This window comes from Periplaneta americana, chromosome 4 (genome assembly GCF_040183065.1).
Source record: "Periplaneta americana isolate PAMFEO1 chromosome 4, P.americana_PAMFEO1_priV1, whole genome shotgun sequence".
Lineage (NCBI taxonomy): Eukaryota > Metazoa > Arthropoda > Insecta > Blattodea > Blattidae > Periplaneta > Periplaneta americana.
In genome coordinates, this window is record NC_091120.1 from 207014842 (window position 1) to 207039972 (window position 25131).

Genomic DNA, 25131 nt, shown 5'->3' on the forward strand with positions numbered 1-25131 from the left:
GTTGCTGCATTTTGGTCCAGACTGTCAGAAGAGTAGGATCCTAACTTAGTGAGAAAACCAGGAGACATGTTTTTTTTTCCCCCTTTTCCTGTCATATTTATTTTTTTATTATCGAGATTTATTCTTTGAAGAGGTGGAAAAATTCAAATATCTTGGAGCAACAGTAACAAATATAAATGACACTCGGGAGGAAGTTAAATGCAGAATAAATATGGGAAATGCCTGTTATTATTCGGTTGAGAAGCTTTTGTCATCTAGTCTTCTGTCAAAAAATCTGAAAGTTAGAATTTATAAAACAGTTATATTACCGGTTGTTCTGTATGGTTGTGAAACTTGGACTCTCACTTTGAGAGAGGAACAGAGATTAAGGGTGTTTGAGAATAAGGTTCTTAGGAAAATATTTGGGGCTAAGAGGGATGAAGTTACAGGAGAATGGAGAAAGTTACACAACGCAGAGCTGCACGCATTGTATACTTCACCTGACATAATTAGGAACATTAAATCCAGACGTTTGAGATGGGCAGGGCATGTAGCACGTATGGGCGAATCCAGAAATGCATGTAGAGTGTTAGTTGGGAGGCCGGAGGGAAAAAGACCTTTGGGGAGGCCGGAGGGAAAAAGACCTTTGGGGAGGCCGAGACGTAGATGGGAACATAATATTAAAATGGATTTGAGGGAGGTGGGATATGATGATAGAGAATGGATTAATCTTGCTCAGGATAGGGACCGATGGCGGGCTTATGTGAGGGCGGCAATGAACCTCTGGGTTCCTTAAAAGCCAGTAAGTAAGTATTATCGACCACTGGGTCACAAACTGAATGTTTGCACTCCGAACATCGCAAGTTTGAAATCAATTGTCTTCCTGCTGGTAATTATTTGTATTGTTCATTAGACTTTTTTAGGTTTTTAGGTAGTAGTAATGATCACTATGTGGATGAATGCCAAGTCATTCACAAGTCTGAAATATTTGCTTTTCTACTACAGTAGTTCATTGATTGTCAGTAGTATTACTTCTTCATTGTATTCTCTTTTCTCCTTTGTGCCTTATGGTTTTTTTATTTTATTTTATTTTTTTTTTTGCAAATAAAATATCTTTCAGTAACTGAATATCTGTCTGTAATATACTGTACTTGGATTGTAGATTCAAGGTTTAAGAGCATAAAATGAGAAGACTGAAAAATATTGAAACAGTGATGCCGTGAGTTCCTTATATCCATAGACATGAAGAGCTGAAATATTTCAAGAATGTGGAAGAGGCGTTACTTTATCACTCCCAGATTTCGTAAGCCGCGGTGAACCTTGAGGACAGACAAGACAAAGCTCTGCAATTCACACAGTGAGAGTGGAGGATTTGGAATCCTCTGCGTAGGCGGATTTCGCCTGTCTATCTAGTCACTAGCTACGCTAGCTCTTTTGGCTTCATTAAATACCTACATACTGAGACAGAAATGCAAGATGATTAAAGAATGCATGACTGTGACTGTTCAGCGAACACTTCATTATAGAATGTATTTTACTGCGTGGTAAATGAACCCTACTTCTGCGACTGTTAATGAATTTTTTTCAATTTCTGATGATACGAAAACATTTTCTATTAGCTGGTTTTGTCTTTTATAGATGGACATCACTATTAGAATGTTCTTAACGTCATTCTTGCTGCCATGTGCAATCATGAAGTCATGGAAACCAATATTACAAAAGTCTTGAAATGTCAGTTCCTTGTGACTGATATACATGCGCAAATGTTTCATTTTATTTTTTGCTTTATTTTTTCCACACTTAAACTAGACATCGCTCCTTCACTTGTCTTTATTTATTGACGCGTTGCACCTAATTTCCTCTTTATTCCTGCCAAGTATACAGGGTGGATCGTAAGTAATGCCATTCATTTCAGGGGGTTATTCTTTGAGATATTTAAAACAAAAATGTTTAATTGAATTTTGCTCGTTTTTCTTCCTTTCCGAGATAAAAATTGTTTTATATTAAACATTTCATAGCGTGTTTTGGGAAAGCTGTTGATTTAATTTCCAATATGCTCAGTCAATTTAAGAGAGCAGTGTTTTGTGATATTAAAATGATTGAAAGAATTTTAATTTTGTTCTTCAAATGTGCACAAATCTGATCTGAACAAATGTAACTTTTCGTTTTGAAAAGGAATTTTAAAATGTTAATTTGTTTGAATCAAATTTCTGCAGTTTTTTGAGGTCGTCGGAGTTAGGGTGGTGTCTGTAGTGTACAGCAGTTTAACTGATCTAATTTCGTTTTAATTTTAATGGGAATATAATATTTGTAGTATTTGTAATTTTAAGTCACTTCTATTATTTGTGTTAAACAATATCTCCAGTTATTTTGAAAGGAACAACAATTCAGTCAGAGTCGCGAAATTATGGCCAATGTTTATGAGTTCATGAAAAATGCTGAGTGACCTGCGATTGTTTTCAAATGTTTGGAACACGTCCTGTGAGAAAGAAAATAAGGTACCGGTAATATATAAAGATGGACTGTGCCATCTGTATTCACCTGACCTTGAGGAGTGTGGCAAATAATTTAAAGTCATAAGAGAAATCATGTGAAGTTAAAATGAAACTTGCATGTCAAAGCATATAAAAATACGTACAATTCAAACTCATTTTAAATATATTACTACTTACAAAATAAAATTGTGTATAAATCAGTTAATTTATTTGTAATTAAAAGCTATTTTGCCAGAACCTGTGCATAATTACCTACAAACCAGAACTGTGTATAACTGGTTATTTAAACCCAGGTTCTGCTGTAAAGTAACTGCTGCACAGCCCCACTGGTGGAAACCTCTTCTAATGCTGACTTGTTATGCTTCTTCTTCTTTCCTTCAAGTATTAGGCCAAATGGTCTGTTACAATCTCACAGTTGAATTTTCAATCCATCGCTTCTTTGGACAACCGAGAGATCTCTTCCCATTGGATGATAGTGGAGCATGACTTTTGGGATTCTATCTTTACGCATGCGATGCAGATGATTTATCCAGTTGTTCTGATAATGTTTTACGAGATAAATTACAGGTTCTAGTTGTAATTCTTCCATTACATCTTCATTGCATTGTTATGCTTCTATATTTGCAAAGTATTAGGTTCTGTACAAATTATATTCCAAAGTTATTTTTTTAAGTAGATTCCTCAGAAACTATGGATTACGTACATTTGATGCACAGTCATTCAATTATTGTACTTCTGTATGAACCAGTCTCTTTACAACAAGCAAACAAAGCACTGCAAGTCAAATCTGTGGTGCTGAACTTCACACTTAGGTTGATTACCTGGTTGGGTTTTTCAGAGGTTTTTCCCAATTGTAAGGCGAATATCAGGTAATGTATGGCGAATCCTCGACCTCATCTTACTATCACAAATTATATTGATGCTGAATAACCTAGTAGTTGATGCAGCGTTATTATAAATAACCAACAAAAAAAAAAAAAAAAAAAGAAAAAGAAAGAAAGAAACGACTAGCATTCAGTTTGTTGTGCTCCTTTGTCCATTGTGCTTTAATGAAAATATTCTTTCAACATTTGCATTTTGGCTACAAAAAAAAAACTGCAGTCAGGAATACACCTGCAAGTATTAACCTCTGACTTGGCCTTGTAGATCCGGGCACTGCAGTCGACCAGGTGACTGACTGTATTACGATATGATGACGTCACAGTGTTTGTTGCACATATTTTCTGCATTGCAAGTTCGCTTTGCTGGATAGTAGAATATGTCACCTAGTTTCGAGAATGAAACTACAGTTGTTTTGGTTTGAATGTTTTATTCTTGTTTCAGTTTATAAATAGAGAGGATGGGTTAATGATAAGAAAAGTAATTAATGAAGGGCATGGAATATATTTTATCTTTGTATGAAGTGGTATTCTGAAATTTGTTCCAGTTCACAAATTTTTCATGATGGTTCACTCAAAGTTTATCGTATGTTACTGTTATCACTTCAATATCCTAAAACTCGCGATTACAAATCAAACGAGTGATAGCACAGGTTTGTAATGCTCTCGATACTGAGAAAGGCAGTGCCCAAGCTGTACACTAATTTTATACGCAAATTCGGCGCCCTCATGCCTGTAGTGACGTCACTGGACTTGGTCTCACAAGTTATATTGGTTCATGCCTAACCACTGATAATATTAGCATTCTGCTGAGCCTCATAGTATAATTACAGGAAGCATTTGAAATTGTACCATTACGAATACTGGAACGGAAATAGACATACTCAATTCTGAACAACATACAATATTAAATAGTTCGCCTAGGAAAATATTTGGGGCTAAGAAGGATGAAGTTACAGGAGAATGGAGAAAGTTACACAATGCAGAACTGTACGCATTGTATTCGTCATCCTACATAATTAGGAACATTAAATCCAGACGTTTGAGATGGGCAGGGTACGTAGCGCATATGGGTGAATACAGAAATGCATATAGAGTGTTAGTTGGGAGGCTGGGGCAAAAAAGACCATTGAGGAGGCCGAGACATAGAGGAGAGGATATATTAAAATGGATTTGAGAGGGGTGGGATGCGATGATAGAGACTGGATTGACCTTGCACAGGATAGGCACTGCTGAGCTTATGTCAGGCCAGCAATGAACTTCCAGGTTCCTTAAAAGCCGTAAGTAACGCTAAATAGCCTACTTGGAGCCCCATTGTGTTGAAGACTGAAGTCAGTTGTCTCTAAATAAAATCTATGGAAATGGAACTAAAGTTTTATTTGCAGTTCAAAATTATATTGTTTGACATTCATTTATTGAGAACAAGATGATTAGAAAATGTTCATAAAAATACAGACGGCAGGACAGACCTTCAAAATATGAGCATGCCCTGTTAAATATGGACGTCTGGTAACCCTTCATGAAATGAACTGTGGCGATCTCTGAATTGTGGTTGAAACTTCTGTAACATACATATAATACATTAAAATTATTTCGTAATGTATGTATGTACTGTATGTTGCATTCAAACGAAGAGGGCTATATCGCTATATTCATCGTAACGATCGATAGTCGAATGCAATCGATTTTGAATCCCGGTGTGGCCAACATGTGAGAGCTTATAGTATCAGCAATTCAAATTTTTTGTGGAATTCAGAAGTTTAATTTGCATGGAACGATTGTACTTCTTGCTTAAGAGTTTTATTAACAAGATTAATTTACCAAATTAAATCGGTGTAATGCAAATTCATATTTCTTTCTCATACTATGTTCTGATAATCTTTGCAGGTGTTGTGGTGGCACTGTTTTACATAATTTTGAAGTATTTGTACAGAAATGTCTGAAGCATTTGTGTTGTATATTGTGAGATTTAAATAATAAATGAGGTTTAATTGAAAAAAATTGTAAACTACAGGAATGGAATTAAACACTGAACTACTCTTTAATATATTGCAGCGATGGACCAGTTAGAGTCTGAAAATCTGCAGAAAAGTGACATACCAAAGTAATGTTACAACTTCCATAATTATATGCATTAGTAGTATGATATCGAAGAGTTTTTGGATGAGTTTTTTTTATGGTATTTATGATGGGGTTCAGGAATTGAAGTTAATACTTTACTGTAATAATTATAAATATTAAGAAATTGGGACTTCTTCAGAATACCGCGTAAGTAATTACATTTAATGTCGTTATTACATTACTGAATTATTTATTTTTGGTGCAAGGGACATCTCTTTTTTATGTATTTATTTTATTTACCTTTGTACCATTCAATAAAAAAATATTTTTAGGTGGTACAGTCATTGTACGTAAGTACTTACACGGTATTCTGAAGTATAGCGAGAATATCTTAACTATTCTTTTTGTATTGTAATTCTACATTTCTCTTAGAGACTTTTCGTATGTTTTTGTTATTTGACCATAGATTTCTTTTGAACAATGCATCCACTTGTTCCTTCTAGTACTTGCATAAATTGGACGGTTCTGGAGTCTTATAAAGCAATAATTTGGATGTAGGCCTAAGTATGGTTCTAAGCTGTTAAAAATTAATGCAGTCATACTGGTATACTGCTCCCATTCGGTTATGTTGTGTATTTTTGTTATTAAAATAGCTTCTAATTCATGGTTGCTGATATATTAGGAAATGTCTCGTCACCAAGCTATTCAAAACCTGTCGGCAGTTTACCGGTACACTTAGCTCAACTTTTCTACATTGTTATTTACGGATTCCAAATTATGTTCCACCAATAATTTGTCAATAGACTATACAAATATTTAAATACTCTATTTTCTGTAAATTAATCCTGTTATCAACAAAAATTGTATTCCTCCTTGTTTCTGGCGATACAATGAGATACAGGTACTCCTTTCAAATGCCATATGGCAAGGTATCAGTACTACATCGCTAAAATGGCTCACAAAATAAAACTATGGTCGCAGTAAAATTAAGATTATTATAAGTAAGTACCTGTTTTTAAGAATGGGGACAACCAACTGTGGTAACTTTCGAGGAATATCACTTTTGTTGACGTACAAAATTTTGTCCAATATTCTTTTGAGAAGATTAACTCCGTACGTAGATGAAATTATGGGGGATCATCAGTGCGGTTTTAGGCGTAATAGATCGACTATTGATCAGATTTTTTGTATTCGACAGATAATGGAGAAAAAATGGGAGTATAAGGGTACAGTACATCAGTTATTCATAGATTTCAAAAAGGCATATGACTCGGTTAAGAGGGTAGTATTATATGATATTCTTATTGAATTTGGTATTCCCAAGAAACTAGTTCGATTAATTAAAATGTGTCTCAGTGAAACATACAGCAGAGTCCGTATAGGTCAGTTTCTATCTGATGCTTTTCCAATTCACTGCGGTATAAAGAAGGGAGATGCACTATCACCTTTACTTTTTAACTTCGCTTTAGAATATGCCATTAGGAAAGTTCAGGATAACAGACAGGGTTTGGAATTGAATGGGTTACATCAGCTTCTTGTCTATGCGGATGACGTGAATATGTTAGGAGAAAATACACAAACGATTAGAGAAAACACGGAAATTTTACTTGAAGCAAGTAAAGCGATCGGTTTGGAAGTAAATCCCGAAAAGACGAAGTGTATGATTGTGTCTCGTGACCAGAATATTGTACGAAATGGAAATATAAAAATTGGAGATTTATCCTTCGAAGGGGTGGAAAAATTAAAATATCTTGGAGCAACAGTAACAAATATAAATGACACTCGGGAGGAAATTAAATGCAGAATAAATATGGGAAATGTGTGATATTATTCGGTTGAGAAGCTTTTATCATCCAGTCTGCTGTCAAAAAATTTGAAAGTTAGAATTTATAAAACAGTTATATTACCGGTTGTTCTGTATGGTTGTGAAACTTGGACCCTCATTCTGAGAGAGGAACATAGGTTAAGGGTGTTTGAGAATAAGGTGCTTAGGAAAATATTTGGGGCTAAGAAGGAAGAAGTTACAGGAGAATGGAGAAAGTTACACAATGCAGAACTGCACGCATTGTATTCTTCACCTGACATAATTAGGAACATTAAATCCAGACGTTTGCGATGGGCAGGGCATGTAGCACGTATGGGCGAATCCAGGAATGCATATAGAATGTTAGTTGGGAGACCGGAGGGAAAAAGACCTTTGAGGAGGCCGAGACGTAGATGGGAGGATAATATTAAAATGAATTTGAGGGAGGTGGGATATGATGATAGAGATTGGATTAATCTAGCACAGGATAGGGACCGATGGCGGGCTTATGTGAGGGTGGCAATGAACCTTCGGGTTCCTTAAAAGCCATTTGTAAGTAAGTAAGTATAGGTAAGTACCGGTACTAAATTATGAATGTAGTTAACAGGCTCTGCCAGTATTAACAGTATTAATAATGCCTCGTAATCAGTGGAAGGTTGCTCTTCTGTGCAGAACAGTTGCATTTTCAATGTTCATGAGAAGCTCATCATTGTTTCGATCCTTATCTTGGCCCATGCGTCTCAGGTATTGTCTTCACAATATAATGTTGACTTGTCAGAAACAACCCTTAGAGCTTACTCTGTTTCTTTTAGTAACTAAGCAACATTATCAGGTCGAAATTTCAAATAGGTTTGCGGCTTTAGGAAGTTCTGACGAAATTGAAGAGGAATTAGATATTAATAACATGATGGAAAATATCGGATATTTAATATCAAAATTGTTGGCTTGAATGGCCCAGGCGGTAGAGTGCTGACCTTCTGTGCCCAAGGTTGCGTGTTCTATCCTGGTCCAGGTCGATGGCATTTAAGTGTCCTTAAACGCGACAGGCCCATGCCAGTAGATTTACTGGCATGTAAAAGAACTCCTGCGGGACAAAATTCCAGCACACTGGCGATGCTGATATAACCTCTGAAGTTGCGAGCATTGTTAAATAAAACATTATTTGGTTCAATTTTTAATATCAAAATTGCAGCTGGGCAGAGCATAGGCTATTATGAAACTGAGAAAAAGAAACCGTGGTTTGAAATGAATGACACTATTGAACAGTCCTTGGAACTTAAATAGCAATGCTTGTGCAATAAATGATGAAGCCATGTAATTTTATCATTAAAATCGGGGGGAGGGGAGAGAAATATTCTTCGCATTTATAATACCAAAAATATACAAATTTATTTAACATTTCTAAGTTGATTTCGAGTTCCATGATGGATTTGTGACCAATAAAAATGGATTATGAAAAATGAAGTTATTGTATAGCTTGTTCTGGGGAAATGTATGCTACTATTTATCACTAGTGTCGTATCCAATGCAGTGACCAACATGTCAGTGGTGTATCATGTCGTTTTACAGCCCAGGTAAAGATGACGTGCTGCTCCCAGATCTCACCCGCTACGAGGAAGCAGAGAAGCTGTGTCTGCAGCTGATCAGTGAGGTAAGCGCAAATGCTGGGCAAGGAGCCATGCCGCACCGCGCCCTCAGCTTGTACTGATGCCGTGCCATCTTGCAGTTCCTCCAGAGCTACGAGCTGGCCTCCACCCTGGAAGCCTTCACAGCAGACTGCAGCGAGCTGGCGTACGAGGTGCCGGAGTCGGTGAAGAAGGAGCGGGTCAGGAAGGACAGTCTGCTCAAGATACTGGACCACTTCGCCAAGAACGACTTGGCCAACTTCTTTAGTGTACGTCAATACACTTTGTAGTCTCACTAGTAGCACTTGGTCTTTATTTTTATCTGCAATGATTTGTGTGCACTTACGAGGCTGAGTTGAGAGATGCTCTTAATGCACTGGCGACTCTTAAATCCTATTGCAGATGTATGTTCAGTTCTGACCATTATTGTGTTTACTTTGCATCTCAGTTAATTTGCTTGCTCTGGATCCAAGTGCAGCATTTGGTAGACTGTTGATGCTCACGTCTTGATGACCAGCTATCAGTGAAGCTGCCGTAGTGACGTAGTTCCATTCCATACAGAATAACGCCAAAGAAAAGTGTTATGCATGTCGAAATAGTAAATAATAAATTGCACACTACTGTGCAGAAACCGAGAACTGTTGCTTTCTTAGAGGTCAGAAGAGGCAGAAGAATTCCTTGTAAAACCGATCTCTCATGACATTTTGGTGGAATGAACAATTTATTGAAGTAACGAAACCTCGTGTTCAGGATTTATGTTGCACACAGATAACTGATTACTATGTTGTTGTTTTCTAATGCCAGGCATTTGACAATAAAGTCATTTGACTTCTTGCACTCCAATATTTTTCAAAGATATTGTCATGGTTAGGCACTGACGCACAGATTTTGAGATGTTCTGAATCCGTTGGATTCACAATGGGCAGTTAGGGGACTGATATATTCCAATTCTGTGCAGGTGTTTGGCCAAACAATCATGGCCTGTTGCCAATCTAAATGCAGCTACAGACGATTTTCGTGGTAAATCGGGAATCAACTGTGGATTATGATGCAGAGAGTTCCATTTTTTCCCTTGAGATTGTGTTATCAAATTTTGTTTGTTGAAGTCTAAGTATGTAGATTTAATAAATCTTTTCACAGAGTAATACGTAGATTTAGTAACAGGTCTGTAAGTAGCAGTGATAACTGATATTATTGGTATTACTATGCTGTACCGAAGTACAGATGGAATTTTGGTGTAGTAGGCTAATTCTGCATTTCCAGATGTGAAGAATCGGTAGAATGGAGAAAAATTCTATCCAGCATTGGGACTCCAACCCGGGTTTCCAGCTGAATTACTGCACTGAAACGCCATATGTACTTCGGTACATCATAGTAATATGATGAAGTGTAAATAATTACCTTGTGATTCAAGATGGCGCCTTTTTGCGTCGGACCCTGGCCACTTAGTCACTCATAATGAGTGCAGCTCTGTACTTGTGGTTGGACATTGTATGTGCTGTGACACGGCACACAAGGGTAGGCCAACACAGCAGGTAGAACTTAAGATGACAGGGATTCAATCCGGCATCGGGACTTGAATCAGCTGGATAAAGTGCCAGCATATAAAGCTGGAAACCCAAGTTTGAGTCCCGGTGCTGGAAAGAATTTTTCTCTGTTCTACCAATTCTCCACCATATGATTATATTGGGTTACAGGAAATTATTTTGCTGTAAGCATTAGCAAGCCTGACAAGGAGCAATATTTCTTAACTGTGCCCATCTAACTGATTCAATTTCGATAACCTACAGTCTTCATAGCGAGCACCTTCTCTTCCTCGTCCAGTAATACTCTGCAGACATTAAAACACTGTGTGACACTGTCGAAGAAATGTTAATGAAAGGTCAGGGCATTACTCCAAGCTTCTGGGGACCTTAAATGATTTAAATTATGTAATATTTTCGGCGATTTAACAATTTAAAATTTAACAATATAAAGACATTTCAGTGAAATAAACTTAATTTTCACAGAAAATGTAGAAAATGTTTTCGACCATTCTGTAGATACAAATGAACACTTCATACTTATTGTCTAACACTTTGATCATTGTTTCGTTGGATGTAATTAGAAATGTCAACTACCAACTCTTCTATTGTTAAGGCTTATCAGCATAAACTTTGATCCCCACCCAAAATAGTCTCGTGACGTAAGATCAGAGGAGTCCGGGGCCAGAATCCCTTAGAGATTACACTCTCACCAAAATATCTTTCATCAAGTCCAATGAAGTGGCGGTAGCATTATCCTGGTGGAAATACCCATTCAAACTTTCATCTTCCGTTAACTGATCTATAATGGATACAACATTTTGGAACAAAAAGATTTATTAAATCTACATACTTAGACTTCAACAAACAAAATTTGATAACACAATCTCAAGGGAAAAAATGGAACTCTCAGCATCATAATCTACAGTTAATTCCCGATTTACCACGAAAATCGTCTGTAGCTGCATTTAGATTGGCAACAGGCCATGACTGTTTGGCCAAACACCTGCATAGAATTGGAATATATCAGTCCCCTAACTGCCCATTGTGCAACTCAAACCAAGAAATGGATTCGGAACACCTCAAAATTTGTGCTTCAGTGGCTGACCATGATAATATCTTTTTTTTTTTTTTTTTCCCCGTTGTTGGTAACTCTATAGCATCTATTAGATGCTTTATGGTTGTGCTAACAGATGGAGTTACTTGTCAACAATGTGACGCTGAAACGTGTGTTCAGGTTACTGCCCAGCGACAGTCCTGACGTATTTTTATATTGTGATGATTGGTTAATTAATATTAACCCGGCACACTCACAATCACACTCACATTCATACAAATTTCCAGACTCTAGACACCCAGGGAATTCCTCTTCTTCAAGAAAAATTCACCGAGAGTCTAGCCCGGGAATCGAACCCGGGACCTCCTGATCTGGAAGCCAGCATGCTGACCAACAGACCACAGAGGCAGTCGATAATATCTTTGAAAAATATTAGAGTGCAAGAGGTCAAATGACTTTATTGTCAGACGCCTGGCATTAGAAAACAACAACAACAACATTTTGGAACAGTATCTTTCTGAATTTATTGTGATGCCAAAAAAAGATCAATCAATCTTCTTAATGTATCCAGCTGTTTGCCGACAACATAAAGTCCACTGTAGTCTATTCAGTTGTTGTTTTTCACGAGAAATGAGGGGCATTTTGATCGGTGTTCATTATAGATGCCTTTTGCTAGTAGTGAGACTTGGGGTGTAGTCAATATATACTGCAGGGCTGTGTCTTCTGCAACTGATGATGTGCCAGAAAAGATAAGACCTACAATTCGGTGCCTTGAGATCGCAACTCTAACATTGTAGTGATTTGGTGTTCTACTAATTGCAGCCATATGGATTTTCTGAAGGTCACAAGCGGCAATTTTGTGAATAAATGGCACCAAGCCTCGTCTGCACAAACACTGAATTCAAAACTTCGACACCTTTTGTGCTAATTACATTTTCAAACCACTCTTCTAGTGGTCCAGGATCTTGTATGGCTTCATGAGTTGGGGCAGCGGTCGTGATTAGAGTTTATTAACAACAGCTGGTAAGGTGATGTTGAAGCTATAATAAAACTGCATTCTTCAGAGAATTGCTGAATATTTGCTGTCCAGCATGACATCAGCGTATTGTTGCAGGCGTGGGAGCAACTGGTGCCTGCCTCGATCCAGGAGAAGCTGGAGTACAAGAAGCTGACCTTCTACCTGCACGTGCACTTTGCAGTGTTGCCACTACGCAAACAGCAAGACTCGGCAGAGGAGGAAGACGGAGACAAAGCAGGCATGGAGGTGCTGCGCGGCTTCCTGGAGACCAAGGGCACGCAGTTCAGTGCAGAGCCGGAGTTCTTGCCCTTCTATGCGCTGCCCTTCGTGAGCAACCCCGCCACTCACCCCTCTTTCCAGGAGCTGTTCACGGTGAGAGCGTCGCACAGCGAACCCAGAACAGCTGTAAGGCGTCTGTACGCTCTTCGACTGCCACAGCTGTTTGCTCGTGCACTAGGAATGTGTGTGATACAGTAGAACCCCTTTTTAACGAATCTCTGACAGATTACTTTTTTTTTCCTTAAAAGAGGTTTTACATAAAATGGGAAGGAAAGGCTAAAATAACTAGTACTAGCATGTATGTTATGTACCAGACATTAGCAATTCAATTAGGCCTAAATTATTATTTACAATACATTCCATTATAATATTTACTAACTCTTTAAATGGTGAGGCACGAATCTTTTTCCATTTGGTGGAACCCGAGCTACACTGAAACTTGGCAGTGAAAATTTCTTTTTTCTTCTTCATTATTTTCCAAACTGTGTTTCTTTGCCATATGTGATGGTGTTATTTGAGGATTAACCTCAACAACGAACTTTCAGCCCATTGGTTAATTTCTTCAATTTACTCGCCATTATCATGATGCATAAACATCATAAACTAACAAAAAGTCGACCTGGTTGGCGAGTTGGTATAGCGCTGGCCTTCTATGCCCAAGGTTGCGGGTTCGATCTCGGGCCAGGTCGATGGCATTTAAGTGTGCTTAAATGGGACAGGCTCATGTCAGTAGATTTACTGGCATGTAAAAGAACTCCTGCGGGACAAAATTCCGGCACATCTGATGACGCTGATATAACCTCTGCAGTTGCGAGCGTCGTTAAATAAAACATAACATTTTTAACTAACAAAAAAAACTTAGAAACAGGATCCACATAACTTGCGAGAACAAAGGAAGCAAACCAACCACCATGTGAGATGCAGTATTTACAACTGAATGTACAGGCATGTATGTGCACAGAAATTGATAAAGTAACAGAAGCATGGAGAAAGAAAGCATCATTGTAAGTATTACCATCACTTAAAAGCAGGACACTTCACCAAAACTCAAGACGAATGGGACCCTGGCCTCAGCCCTGTACTCTGTCCAGCAGGAGGATAAACCACAGTGCCACCATAGATGTGTTCAAGACCAGTGCATGTGTTTACACCACTTATTTTTCGTTAGAAGTCCAGCCAGCATATGCATGGTCGCGTATAGTGTACAGGCACCTTTAAGTTTGTCTCCTGTGAAGCTGTCAGAGTTCTCTATTCCACGAATTGGCAGTTTGTCCTTGTTTGTAGCTGTATGCTTTCTTATGTATATAGATGCATCCAAAGTCCCTGCAAACAGCAAGACAGCCCTGTCCTGGTTAATGTAATGTGGACCATTTACTTAAGATCTATGCAGTGTTTGTGTCTGATATTGCTTTTGTGAGTTGTTTAGTAGTCTTTTTGTTTCCTGGTTCCTTCAGTTTTCTTCAAGTCCTATTTCCGGTGGGCCCACAGCTAGTGTGTGGTTCATTTATTCATACTGTTCTGCTCAAGGGCAACTCATCATTCTTCAATCTTCCCTCTTTTCTGCCTTCCACTTCATTTCCACATATGATCCGTATGTCTCTATGTTGTCTATCATCTGATATCTTCTTCTGCCCTGAACTTTTCTCCCGTTTTTCCTTCCAGTGCATCCTTCAGTAGGCAGTTTCTTCTTAGCCAGTGACCCAGCCGATTCCTTTTCCTCTTCCTGATCAGTTGCAGCATCATTCTTTCTTCACCCATTCTTTCCAACACAGCTTCATTTCTTATTCTGTCTCTCCATTCTTCTCCACATCCACATTTCAAATGCTTCCGGTCGTTTCTCTTCACTTCGTCTGTGTCCATGTTTCTGCCACGTTGTGGTTTAGGTTAAAATGTATTCATTATCTTTCTTATAACTTGAATGACAGCGTCAGAGTCCGATGCATGTTTGTGCCTCACTAGTCATCATTTACTCCACTTTATAGATATCTCTGTGTTTTTTCCTTACATTTCATTTAAGTTCGTCAGTTGCGGGAGGATCGTGCGAGACATTTTTACGAAACTTTCTAGTTAGCAACAATCTTGTGACTGAGTTGTGATTCCGTGTAATAGTGAACCCAGCCGCCACTGACTGACGCAATGTGAACATATCATGGACGCACTGACGCTGTTGTGCAGGAGGACTGGGCATGTCGGCTGGCCGGCAGTCTGAGGAACTTCGTGGTGGGCCACTGCTGGGGCGCGGGGGTGGCACCGCGCCTGCTGCAGCTGAGTCTGGTCGACGGCGTGCACAAGTCCCACTCGCAGCTGTTGGAGGCCCACAAGAACTACAAGCAGCTGAAGCGGCGCTACCAGAAGCTGCACAGAGACCACCACAACCTGATTGGTATTGCAATAAATACTTATACAACACCATATGTTATATTCCTAAATAAATACTTTTGTTTCTTTAACCTGAGATCACAAAAAAATCTAACAGTAATCTATCTCCACCCACCACTGTGCTTATGTGAGGGTGACAATGACCCTCTGGGTTCCCTGAAAGCCATTTGTAAGCAAGCAAGCATAATGAAGGCTTGACACTAACTCCCTGCACACTGCACTTGTATGGAGTTCTATTGTTATCCTTTCTCGTTATATGAACTGGTCATTTTAATATAATATTCCACATTTTTAGTTATTTCCTTATTTCTTCATTACATTTTTATGATTTAGTACAGCATATCCTGCAAAGGATCCGACCATTTTCTCTTCTGATGCTTCTGTAGGTACATTTTATTTGTTTGCCCAAGTTTCTGCGCAATATAACACACTAGACTGCCTTAGTTTTGAAAGAGTTTATTTCCTTGCTTTTTTCAAAAGTGCGTGTAAGTCTAAATTGATCTAATTTGTTGTCCATGTCATTTTAAGGGTATATGTAAGTGAACGACCACAAATATTATCAGAAAATGCGGGCTCTAAATTTCTAAAATTTTATAAGAAAATGAACTCACAATTAGACAAAAATTACAAGGTACCACAACAAGACTTACTAGAACTTAAATATCTCATAAAAGTATAAAAAGGTTACTAATAATATTTTTTAGAATTCACTTTTTACTTTAAATTAAATTTTCCAAAATTTGAAAATTTTCACACATATTATTTCATAACTCCACAACCATTAGAGATAGAATTTTTAAATTCTGTACACTGATTTAACATGCATTTATGCAAAAGGTAGACTACAATAATGCCCATTTCTTTGGAAATAGAAAAATTGGTCACAAAACATTACGGAAATTTTAATATATTTTATATAGGACAAATAAAAAATTAACTGTATTAAAATAAACAACTCTACATGTCTGAGAGTAGTCTACTTTTCAGAAATAAGTGTTTATTACATTCAGGAAAAATATTAAAGACGTCAGAGAGACCATAAAATTGTTACGGTTACCAAATGATGTAACTGCAGAATTTTTTTTTTCTTACGTTGATAAAACTGGTTTCAAAATATTGTTAGTAACCTTTTTTATGCTTTTATCAGATATTAAATTTAAATAAGTCTTGTTGTGGTACCTTGTAATTTTTGTCCAATTGTGAGTTTATTTTCTTATAAAATTTTAGAAATTTAGAGCCTGCATTTTCTGATAATATTTGTGGTCATTCACGTACATATACCCTTAAGGTACGTGACAGATAGTTAAACTGTTATAATTTAAAATTATTTTAGTTCTAACATCCTTTTCCATCATTTCATTTGTAGATATTTTTGGATTATAATTTTGTGTCACTTTTTATGTATATAAGGTAGCTGCTAAAGATGTTTTGATCATTTACAAATAAAAGTATAATTTTGCAGGTGTCACTTCAGTAAAATAATTCTTGTGCCATTCGCATCTGATTTTGCCAGTATCTGGCCTGTGTGTCTGCATTCCTTCTGTGCCCACCAGTTGCATTGCATCATCTCTCGACATTATCATGATAGAATGTCATTATTACGAATTCACAGGTTATCTTAATTATTTTTGCTAAACTGAATTAAATTTGCCTGTGAGTTACTATTTTATTCACCCACAACAAAAGTCTAGGATGTGTGCAGTACCCAGCTTCAACACACACTTGCTACAGTGTGGTAGTTGAAATGTTTTAATTATGATACTTTATTGCAGTTTTACTTTATCATGTAAATCAACCAATCACAAGCGACTAAATGTTGTCAGTACTGCCATATTTAGCAACAAATTTACCGTTAAAGCTCACAGAGTATAGAAATTAAATTTTTTGTTGATATAAATGGGCTATCAAATAAACAGAGGGGCCCAAAAAATTTACACATACATACACTCACACACGCACGCACGCGCGTGCACACACACACACACACACATTCTCACACTCTTTCTTAGATGTTACATTATGGACTGTTCCAAAGTTGAACTGAATTATGGCGAGGATGTGTAATGTGATATCCTGCTGGTCAGATAAATGCCAGAGCCCGCTGTTCATTTGACTGCAGGCATTGCTGCAGAGCTGACAGGGGCGCTGGAGAGCTCGGTGAAGGGCCAGGCCGTGGACCTGAAGGCAACACTGCACAACTGCACACAGATCTTCCCGGACCTCTTCAGACAGGCTCCCCAGACTGAGGTGAAGTTACATCAAAATGTACAAATGGAGATTTCTCGAAATTTTCAGCAAACCTGAAAAAAAATGGTTTTTGCACGCGATCTCTCTGTTCAGCTTTACCTTCTAGTCGGTGTGCTGCATACGGTCGCTTTTGTTAAAATATTTCATTTTTATTTGAAAACATAACACAAGATGATGTATAATGGTTCGTTTCCACGCTTAAGATCATGTGATGAATAAAATGGTGTGACATCACATCTCCATAACTGTACCTATACGAATTGACATATTGAGCACAAGAGAGATTTTAGTTCTCTGTGAAACATTACATGCGCAAAAGGAAACGTAGCAATCAGTTATGATTATGCAGAACAGGTGCTCGGATTGGGTTTCATTTTTATAAGACTTGGCCAGTTCCTTTCACTGGACATGAATGAACGTGCAGATGCTTATGCAAGCTTTCGTTGTTATTTATTTAAGATAGAAAACTGGGCTTGTCTCCTTGTGATGAACTGATGGAAGCGCTCCCTTCTTTCAAATCTGCTATAACCCTGCAACTAGGCCATTCTTCTTCATATATTATTACTGTGGTCGCCTGAAATTCAGGATGATGACAAATATAAAATTCGTTCAGAAGAGCGCATTCTTAGCATGCCTTATCGTGAAACTAGCGGGCCTGGGTTCAAATCCTAGTTGGTACAAGTTACCTGGTTGAGGTTTTTCCTCAACCCGTCCACACCTGTGGAGTAACGGTCAGCGCGTCTGGCTGCGTAACCAGGTGGCTGGATTCGATTCCCGGTCGGGGCAAGTTACTTGGTTGAGGTTTTTTCCGGGGTTTTCCCTCAACCCAAGATGAGCAAATGCTGGGTAACTTTTGGTGCTGGACCCCAGACTCATTTCTCCGGCATTATCACCTTCATCTCATTCAGATGCTAAATAACCTAAGCTGTTGATAAAGCGTCGTAAAATAACCTTTAAAAGAAAAGAGCACATTTTTTTTTTTTTAAGTTGGAGATTAAAGACTCGTTTGTTTAGCTGGGTATGTGAGCCTGCCTTTCTCCCAGCATGTGTGATTATGTACGTCACTTTTGAATGCCAACCGTGCTATAAAATTTGCTGTCTTGAACTTGTTATGGATGGTTTGTATCTGCGAGATGGTCATCCACGATGATATGTAAACATGCGCTTGTGTGGCTCTGCAGACAGCGTCGGACGAGGTGATCTGGCAGTCATTCTCTGAGCAGACTATGCCGGGGCTCGAACTGGACTTCCGCAAGATCAAGCAGCATCTGGCGACGGCCAGTGTGAAGACCAAGCTGCTGCTCTTCCAAGCTCTGCGCTGGGTGAGCACTCTTATAAATATTGCGAGATATATTCATAGTTTCCAGGTATTACCACAGTCCAGTGCATGCAGTCACGAAGCATTTCTTGACATTACAGCGCTCCAAGTGGCTAGCTACTAGGAGTACTAGGGACATTAGACTGTGCAAGTACTGTTTCATATTGTTGCTTGTAAAGAGAAGTTGTGTAAACTTGAAATGTTCGTTACCAGTTGTGATAAATGTTAACAACTAACATAGAATAATTGGAATAATAATATGGGACAAGGAGGAGACGTTTGTAAGGCGGTTTCAGATAAAAGTTGAAATATATAGGTTCAAAATAGGCCTATTTAACACCAGAGACTCTCAACATATTGCTGAACTAAATTAGATTCCCCTCAAGAAAGAAATGTGGTTTCAGGTTTAATAATAATGTATGTTAATTTGTTATGGATTGCGGAAATGCAATATCTAGTATTTTTTATGCCAGTGCTCATAAACTTAAATATGGATCATTAATTGCTAAAGCTCTTCTCCATGTACCTGGCTTTCCAAAAGAGTGTTGTGAAGAAACTGAAGTGTTGCTTTTGAAGATATTTGTCAGTGTAGATTGCACTGTATAGTTAAACTTCACAACCAAATGCTTCACCAGGTATTTAAAGTTCTGTCACCTAGACTGCTGAAATTTCTAGAGAAATCATCATTAGGCCTACTCCTTTCAGTGCATATGTTTTTGATTGTACTCATTTTATTATTATTTTTATGTATTATTTTACTAGAGATGTAGAAAAATTAAGTCTGTTGTAATAAAATTGATTGATCATGTTTTATTTCCAATTCTGGTGTGATTATTATTGCTTAAGCTCATCCTACTTTGATAACTAGGCCTACACTACAAGTACTGGTACATGTACAGCAAGTTACACCAATTCGTATTTCCAGTATTACTATTATTATTATTTTCTTGTGGTAATGGTAACTGCAAATTAATATTTTGTTGGTTTCGTAGTTCATTATTGCTCCACTCATTCAAGGTTATATTAAATTTCAGTTTGTTTTGTGTAAACACCCAAAAATAATATTACTATTTCTTGTGTCTTCGAGTTTATGGTGGAATTTAACATATTTCATGAAAATAATAAATAAACCTTATGTGAGAAACATACAATATATATAACACAGTTGTATGAACACTTTTAAGAATAAAATAAATTATTAAAATTAATAAAATTCAGACATGTTTCGAAGATTGCCTCTTCATCCTCAGTGACTACCACGACGGCTGGTTCAGGTGATCGACCACAATGTAGTGTGACTTAAAGGAGACTGACCTTATATGTGAGATTTGAATAAACCTTATGTATTTAATGTTTTAATTATGGAAGGAAGGTGTTAAGGTACGGTCACACGTCGCTACTTTTGCTGCGCTGCAGTACAAAAAACTGCGCAACTCTCGTACTGCGACGTGTGAACAACGGTGCAACCCGAAAAGTAGCGGCTGCCGAACCTGCTGCCCGCTACTTTTCCATGCTGCGCACAGCTTAGAAGTAGCGACGTGTGAACAGGGTTCAACTCGAATGAACTACCACAAGTAATGCACATTGGTAGCCTAGCAACAGTTCAACATAAGTTTTGAATTTATTACATTTTTACATTCATGATATAAATTACACATGATGTAGAAATTAGTTTTTTGCTCGTAACTTCCCAACCCTGTGTGTGCTGTAACAGCGCATCACACGAAGTTCTCCTGAGGACCGTGATGCCGTGGTGAGTGCGTACTGTCGGCACGATGTGCTGGGGCTCCAGTACAGCGCCCCTCTGCCCCTCGCTGCACATCTGTGTCCCCTGGACGCTGCGACGCCACACCCCCTGCAGCAGGCGGCTGCGCGCCTCATCAACACGCTGGCATCGCTGCGCTGTGGCCGCGACTACCTGAGCTCCCCAGGCACCGAACTTCTGCGTGTGCTCGTGCCTTGCCTGCGTGGCGATGCAGGCACGCACCTGGACTCCACTACTGCCGACATGTTACTCGCCACACTGCAGAAGCTGAGCCTCAGGTCAAGTCAACAAGTGCTAATTGTGTCAATGCAGATACTTGTAAAAGTACTGTTTCGTTAAGAGACAAATACAGCCTACAGTATAGTATATTGGAGGCATTCCTGAAGTTCAGATTATGTTTGGCTGAATCATAGAAGAGTAATCATTGCTCTGTGAGTAGTGTATATGTACCTTCCTTCTGCGTGAAGTGATATTTAAAATAGATAGTTTGGCAGGTGCAGATGAGCTACACCAACAATATACTTTGCTATAATGAGCTTTGCACTGTCATTCTTTATGGCCTACTTCCCTCTGGTCCAAATCCATTCAAGGACGATGAATTTTGCAGACGAAAAAATTCCCCAAATATAAATTCCTTTGAAAAAGAAAAAAAATTGTGAGGCATTCTAAGTTAGTGGCATCTGAAAGAACTTTTTATCACATTTTAGCAATTGCAGTCATAAGAAATATTGTGGAACTAGCTATTGTATCATCCTTGAACACTGTAACTCCAAATATCCAGATCTCTAATTATCTGAATCAGTTTTCAGGAAGTTTAGATATTATTTATTTAGTGACAGAAAAAACTTTCCTTTACTGCAGAAGACGGTGCAGATGTTTCAGAATGCATTCGCCCCCTTTTAATATGTCATTATATGTAGACTAGTTCAAAAAATACTTTTTGTCTTTAAATATTTGTCATTTTTATTCTCTTAAATAATGTTTTTTGTGTTCAAATATTTGTAATTTTTGTTCTTTTAATAAATACTTCTTATGTTTAAATATTTGTCACTTTTCTTCTTTTAAAAATACGTTTGTGTTCAAATATTTGTAAGTTTTATATTTTTTCTGTTTAAATATTTATAACTTTTGTACTTTTTGTGTTTAAATATTTTTAACTTTTGTTCTTTTAAAAATACGTTTGTGTTCAAATATTTGTAAGTTTTATATTTTTTCTGTTTAAATATTTATAACTTTTGTACTTTTTGTGTTTAAATATTTTTAACTTTCGTTATTTTAAAAATACGTTTGTGTTCAAATATTTGTAAGTTTTATATTTTTTCTGTTTAAATATTTATAACTTTTGTACTTTTTGTGTTTAAATATTTTTAACTTTCGTTATTTTAAAAATACGTTTGTGTTCAAATATTTGTAAGTTTTATATTTTTTCTGTTTAAATATTTATAACTTTTGTACTTTTTGTGTTTAAATATTTTTAACTTTTGTTCTTTTAACACGTGCAATACTGTACTTTCACAATAACATATTGCTAGAGTGACTTTCACTTTTGACCCAATCATCTGGATCATGTCCATCAATTAGTCCTACTGTACTGCCAGTTGCTGTCACTAATCTATTGAAATATAGTGATGTAACAAACAAAACACAAAGAGTGCAGGCAATCTGTAGGGTTTATAATGAAGTGATTAAATTCAAGATAAGGCTCTAGTAAATAATAGTTGTGGTGGCATTGAATACAGTAAGGTGAAGGATCACTACTACTTGCAGACAGTTGATGACAATAAATATATAATTTATCATAATTATATCATATCACATCACTAACCTATTAGTTTGTGAGAATTTTGTTGCATTGTAAAAACATCAGTCTCGTTATTATGTTATTTCAAACTCTTCTGAGTGAGTGGAAATACGTAAAATTGTTCATAATTTATACTGTTAAACTGTTTTATATTTCCGTGTCACTCACTAATAAGCAGCAGTTGTGTGTGCAGGCACAGCCAGCGCATCGGCATGATTGAACTGGGGCTCGTGGAGTGGCTGGTGCAGCGCCTGAGTGCAGACGCCGTGGTCATGAAGCCATACACTCTGGAATACAGCGCAGCCCTGCTCATGAACCTGTGCCTGCACCGGCGTGCCAAGGAGCGCTGTGTGCCACTCGCGCACACCGTGCTCCAGCTGCTGACCGGCCTGCTAGGAACCGACGTGGCCCAGGCCGTGCCGTATGTGAACGGCACCCTGTACAGCCTGCTGGCGCACCCCCAGCTGAACGCGGAGGCGAGGCGCATGGGGCTGTGCAGCATGCTGGAGCTGTACCTCAAGGTGAGCGCAGGTGAGCGGCATATGCGTCCGAGTGCAGACGCCCGGCCATGTGTGAAGGTGTGCTCCATGTTGCAGCACAGCGAGGGCGAGATGGCCAAGCAGCTGGAGTACATCCTGAGGCTGCATCGCGGGGACTGTCAGCCCGACCACAGTGCCACCTCGGATGAGGAGAATGCCGACGACGATGCGGTGAGTATTGTGGCGCACCTCACACGTGCACTGCAGCAGCAGCCGCCTGACCAGACATTGTCTGTGCAGGAGGAGGTGGACCTGCTGGAGGAGGAGCTGGATTCAGACGACCCGGTGCGCAGCCTGCACGGCGAGCTGAGCGGCGATCAGCTGCTGCTGCAGAACTACCGCCTCGTGTTCCCACACCACGGTGAGCAGTACCCGTGTGCGATCTCCATTCAGAACATTGCTCTGCATTGGCCCGAAATGAAAGTGGCTTCAGACAAGTCTTGCTAGACACTTGGCTGTTCTTATCAAAAATTTACTCCTCTAAGATTTCAAGTTGCCATAAAGAGAGAGAGTTTATGTCTTAAGCTGCTTCTACACGATCAAATCTTAACTCATCAAATTCAACTTACACACACCAGTAATCGCACATCTGCCAACTTTGGTACAACTGCTGGAAACACCACTGAAAGATATTTGTAGGAAAATCCCGTATGGCAGCAGTGATAATCTTGACCAACTGAAATCTACACCCCCTTAGGGTTGCTTTCAAGTGAGAAAAGAGAAAGAAATTCCATGGTGCGAGATCAGACAAGTGTGGAGGTGACCTGTTGCCTTGCCAGTTACTCTTGGACCAGCACAGATCGCTGTGCAGGGACTTTATCATGTAACAACAGCCAGTTCTTCGTATGCCAAAGTTCAGAACGCTTACAAGAAATTGAATTGCGTAGATCTCCTTGTATCAGGTCTTGTTTACAGTTTCTCCTTATGATATGAATTCCATGGAGTCAAAAAACAGCTCAAGGATCACCTTGTCTTTTCACCTGTCCTGTCGCGGCTTTTTCCTTCATGTCGATTTTCAGGTGACCGATTGTCATTTCAGTTGCAGATCGTACACCATGTTTTGTCTCCCGTTATGATCTGGTTGAGAAGCATCGCATCGTCGTCAGCATTGCTGATCAGTCATGCAGTCGTCACGTTGGCCTTGCATCATGGCGCTGGGTAACATTTTTGACTGACAGTATGCTCATCAACCTGCAAACTGTTTTTGCCACTTAAACACAACACCGGGGCCCGAGGCTTCTTTGTCCGACACAAGCTTTATCATTTCAGACATTTTTCTATCTGATTTGCCTAATTTTTGGCAGAACTTGATGTTTTCCTGTTGCTCAAACTGCGACATTCTAGAGTTCCTCCTCTAGCATTCAACTACCCTTTACAACAGAGACTGTAGTTCTGCTTACACTGTATGTACGCAACTGCCTCTTGCCGGGACAAGAGAAGAACTGACACGGCACCATTCTGCAATGCAGTCTATCCACAACGAACTCGTTGACTGTACCTCATATTGTCAAATCACATACGATACTTTAAAAGTGTTTGATTGTTTTGAAAGTAAATCAGAACATGTTCTAAGGCTTGACAAGTCTTTGAAGGAATTAACCAATAGGATTCGAAAATATGATGCCAAGAACCACAAAAACATGGCATCCTGGCTGAAGAAAGATGTTTGTGAGTTAATTCAATTATATGAATTAAAAGCATGCCTGCACACTGTGGAACACCACAATAAAATGAGTGAAAACAATGCGTATTCTTCGAGTTAAGTACCAATGAAAAAGATTCTAACAATATATGTTTTAAGCAAATACTATTCGTATAAATATTTTGTTTTAAAACATTATGCAGTAGTGATATTCTTCGTTTTAGGTACTGTACAGTTAAGTAATATAGATATTGTTTTGTACAGCCTAGTTATTCTCTAAAGGGTTTGCATCTAGTCCCAGAAGTCCGTGCATTTGCATGCTTTTCCCTGAAGGGTGTAACTATATGCTTACAATTATCTATACGAATGATCAATTTTTGAGTTTATTGAGCATGATTTTATGTTGCGTATTTCCGCTATTTTAATAAGTGCATAATATTTGCAATGCTTTAAGACTTATATCGCATATTTATAAGATTTAAAAGTTCTTGTGAACGCAAAGAGCAGCGCCCTGCGTGGAAGATGGAATGTTTGAATCACTGTGATAAGCTGGTGACAACACACATCAGTGCCGGGTCACTGATTTGCAGGCCTTCATAAAGAGCATTTTTGTTAAAAGTCCATCAAAGAGTTCAGCTATGTAGATCAATAGCACTTGTACCTGCACCAGTGTTCATCTTTTGGGGAACGTGGTTGAATGAGACTTTATATCAGTGATGAC

General features: G+C 38.4%; 1 protein-coding gene across 4 annotated transcripts in view; it reads left to right on the top strand.

Annotated features, from left to right (window-relative positions):
- The first annotated feature begins 5098 nt into the window (after positions 1-5098).
- Positions 5099-25131, top strand: part of LOC138698732 (lisH domain-containing protein ARMC9-like) — a 29074-nt gene continuing 9041 nt past the window's right edge. For all 4 annotated transcript variants that reach the window (XM_069824950.1, XM_069824952.1, XM_069824949.1 and 1 more), the window contains exons 1-11: positions 5099-5456; positions 8787-8868; positions 8944-9111; positions 12537-12812; positions 14895-15102; positions 17218-17345; positions 18527-18667; positions 20378-20706; positions 22423-22750; positions 22826-22939; positions 23009-23129. In XM_069824950.1, the coding sequence (XP_069681051.1) occupies positions 5410-5456; positions 8787-8868; positions 8944-9111; positions 12537-12812; positions 14895-15102; positions 17218-17345; positions 18527-18667; positions 20378-20706; positions 22423-22750; positions 22826-22939; positions 23009-23129 (1942 nt within the window). In that variant the 5' untranslated portion in view covers positions 5099-5409. The remainder of the gene's footprint in view (positions 5457-8786; positions 8869-8943; positions 9112-12536; positions 12813-14894; positions 15103-17217; positions 17346-18526; positions 18668-20377; positions 20707-22422; positions 22751-22825; positions 22940-23008; positions 23130-25131) is intronic.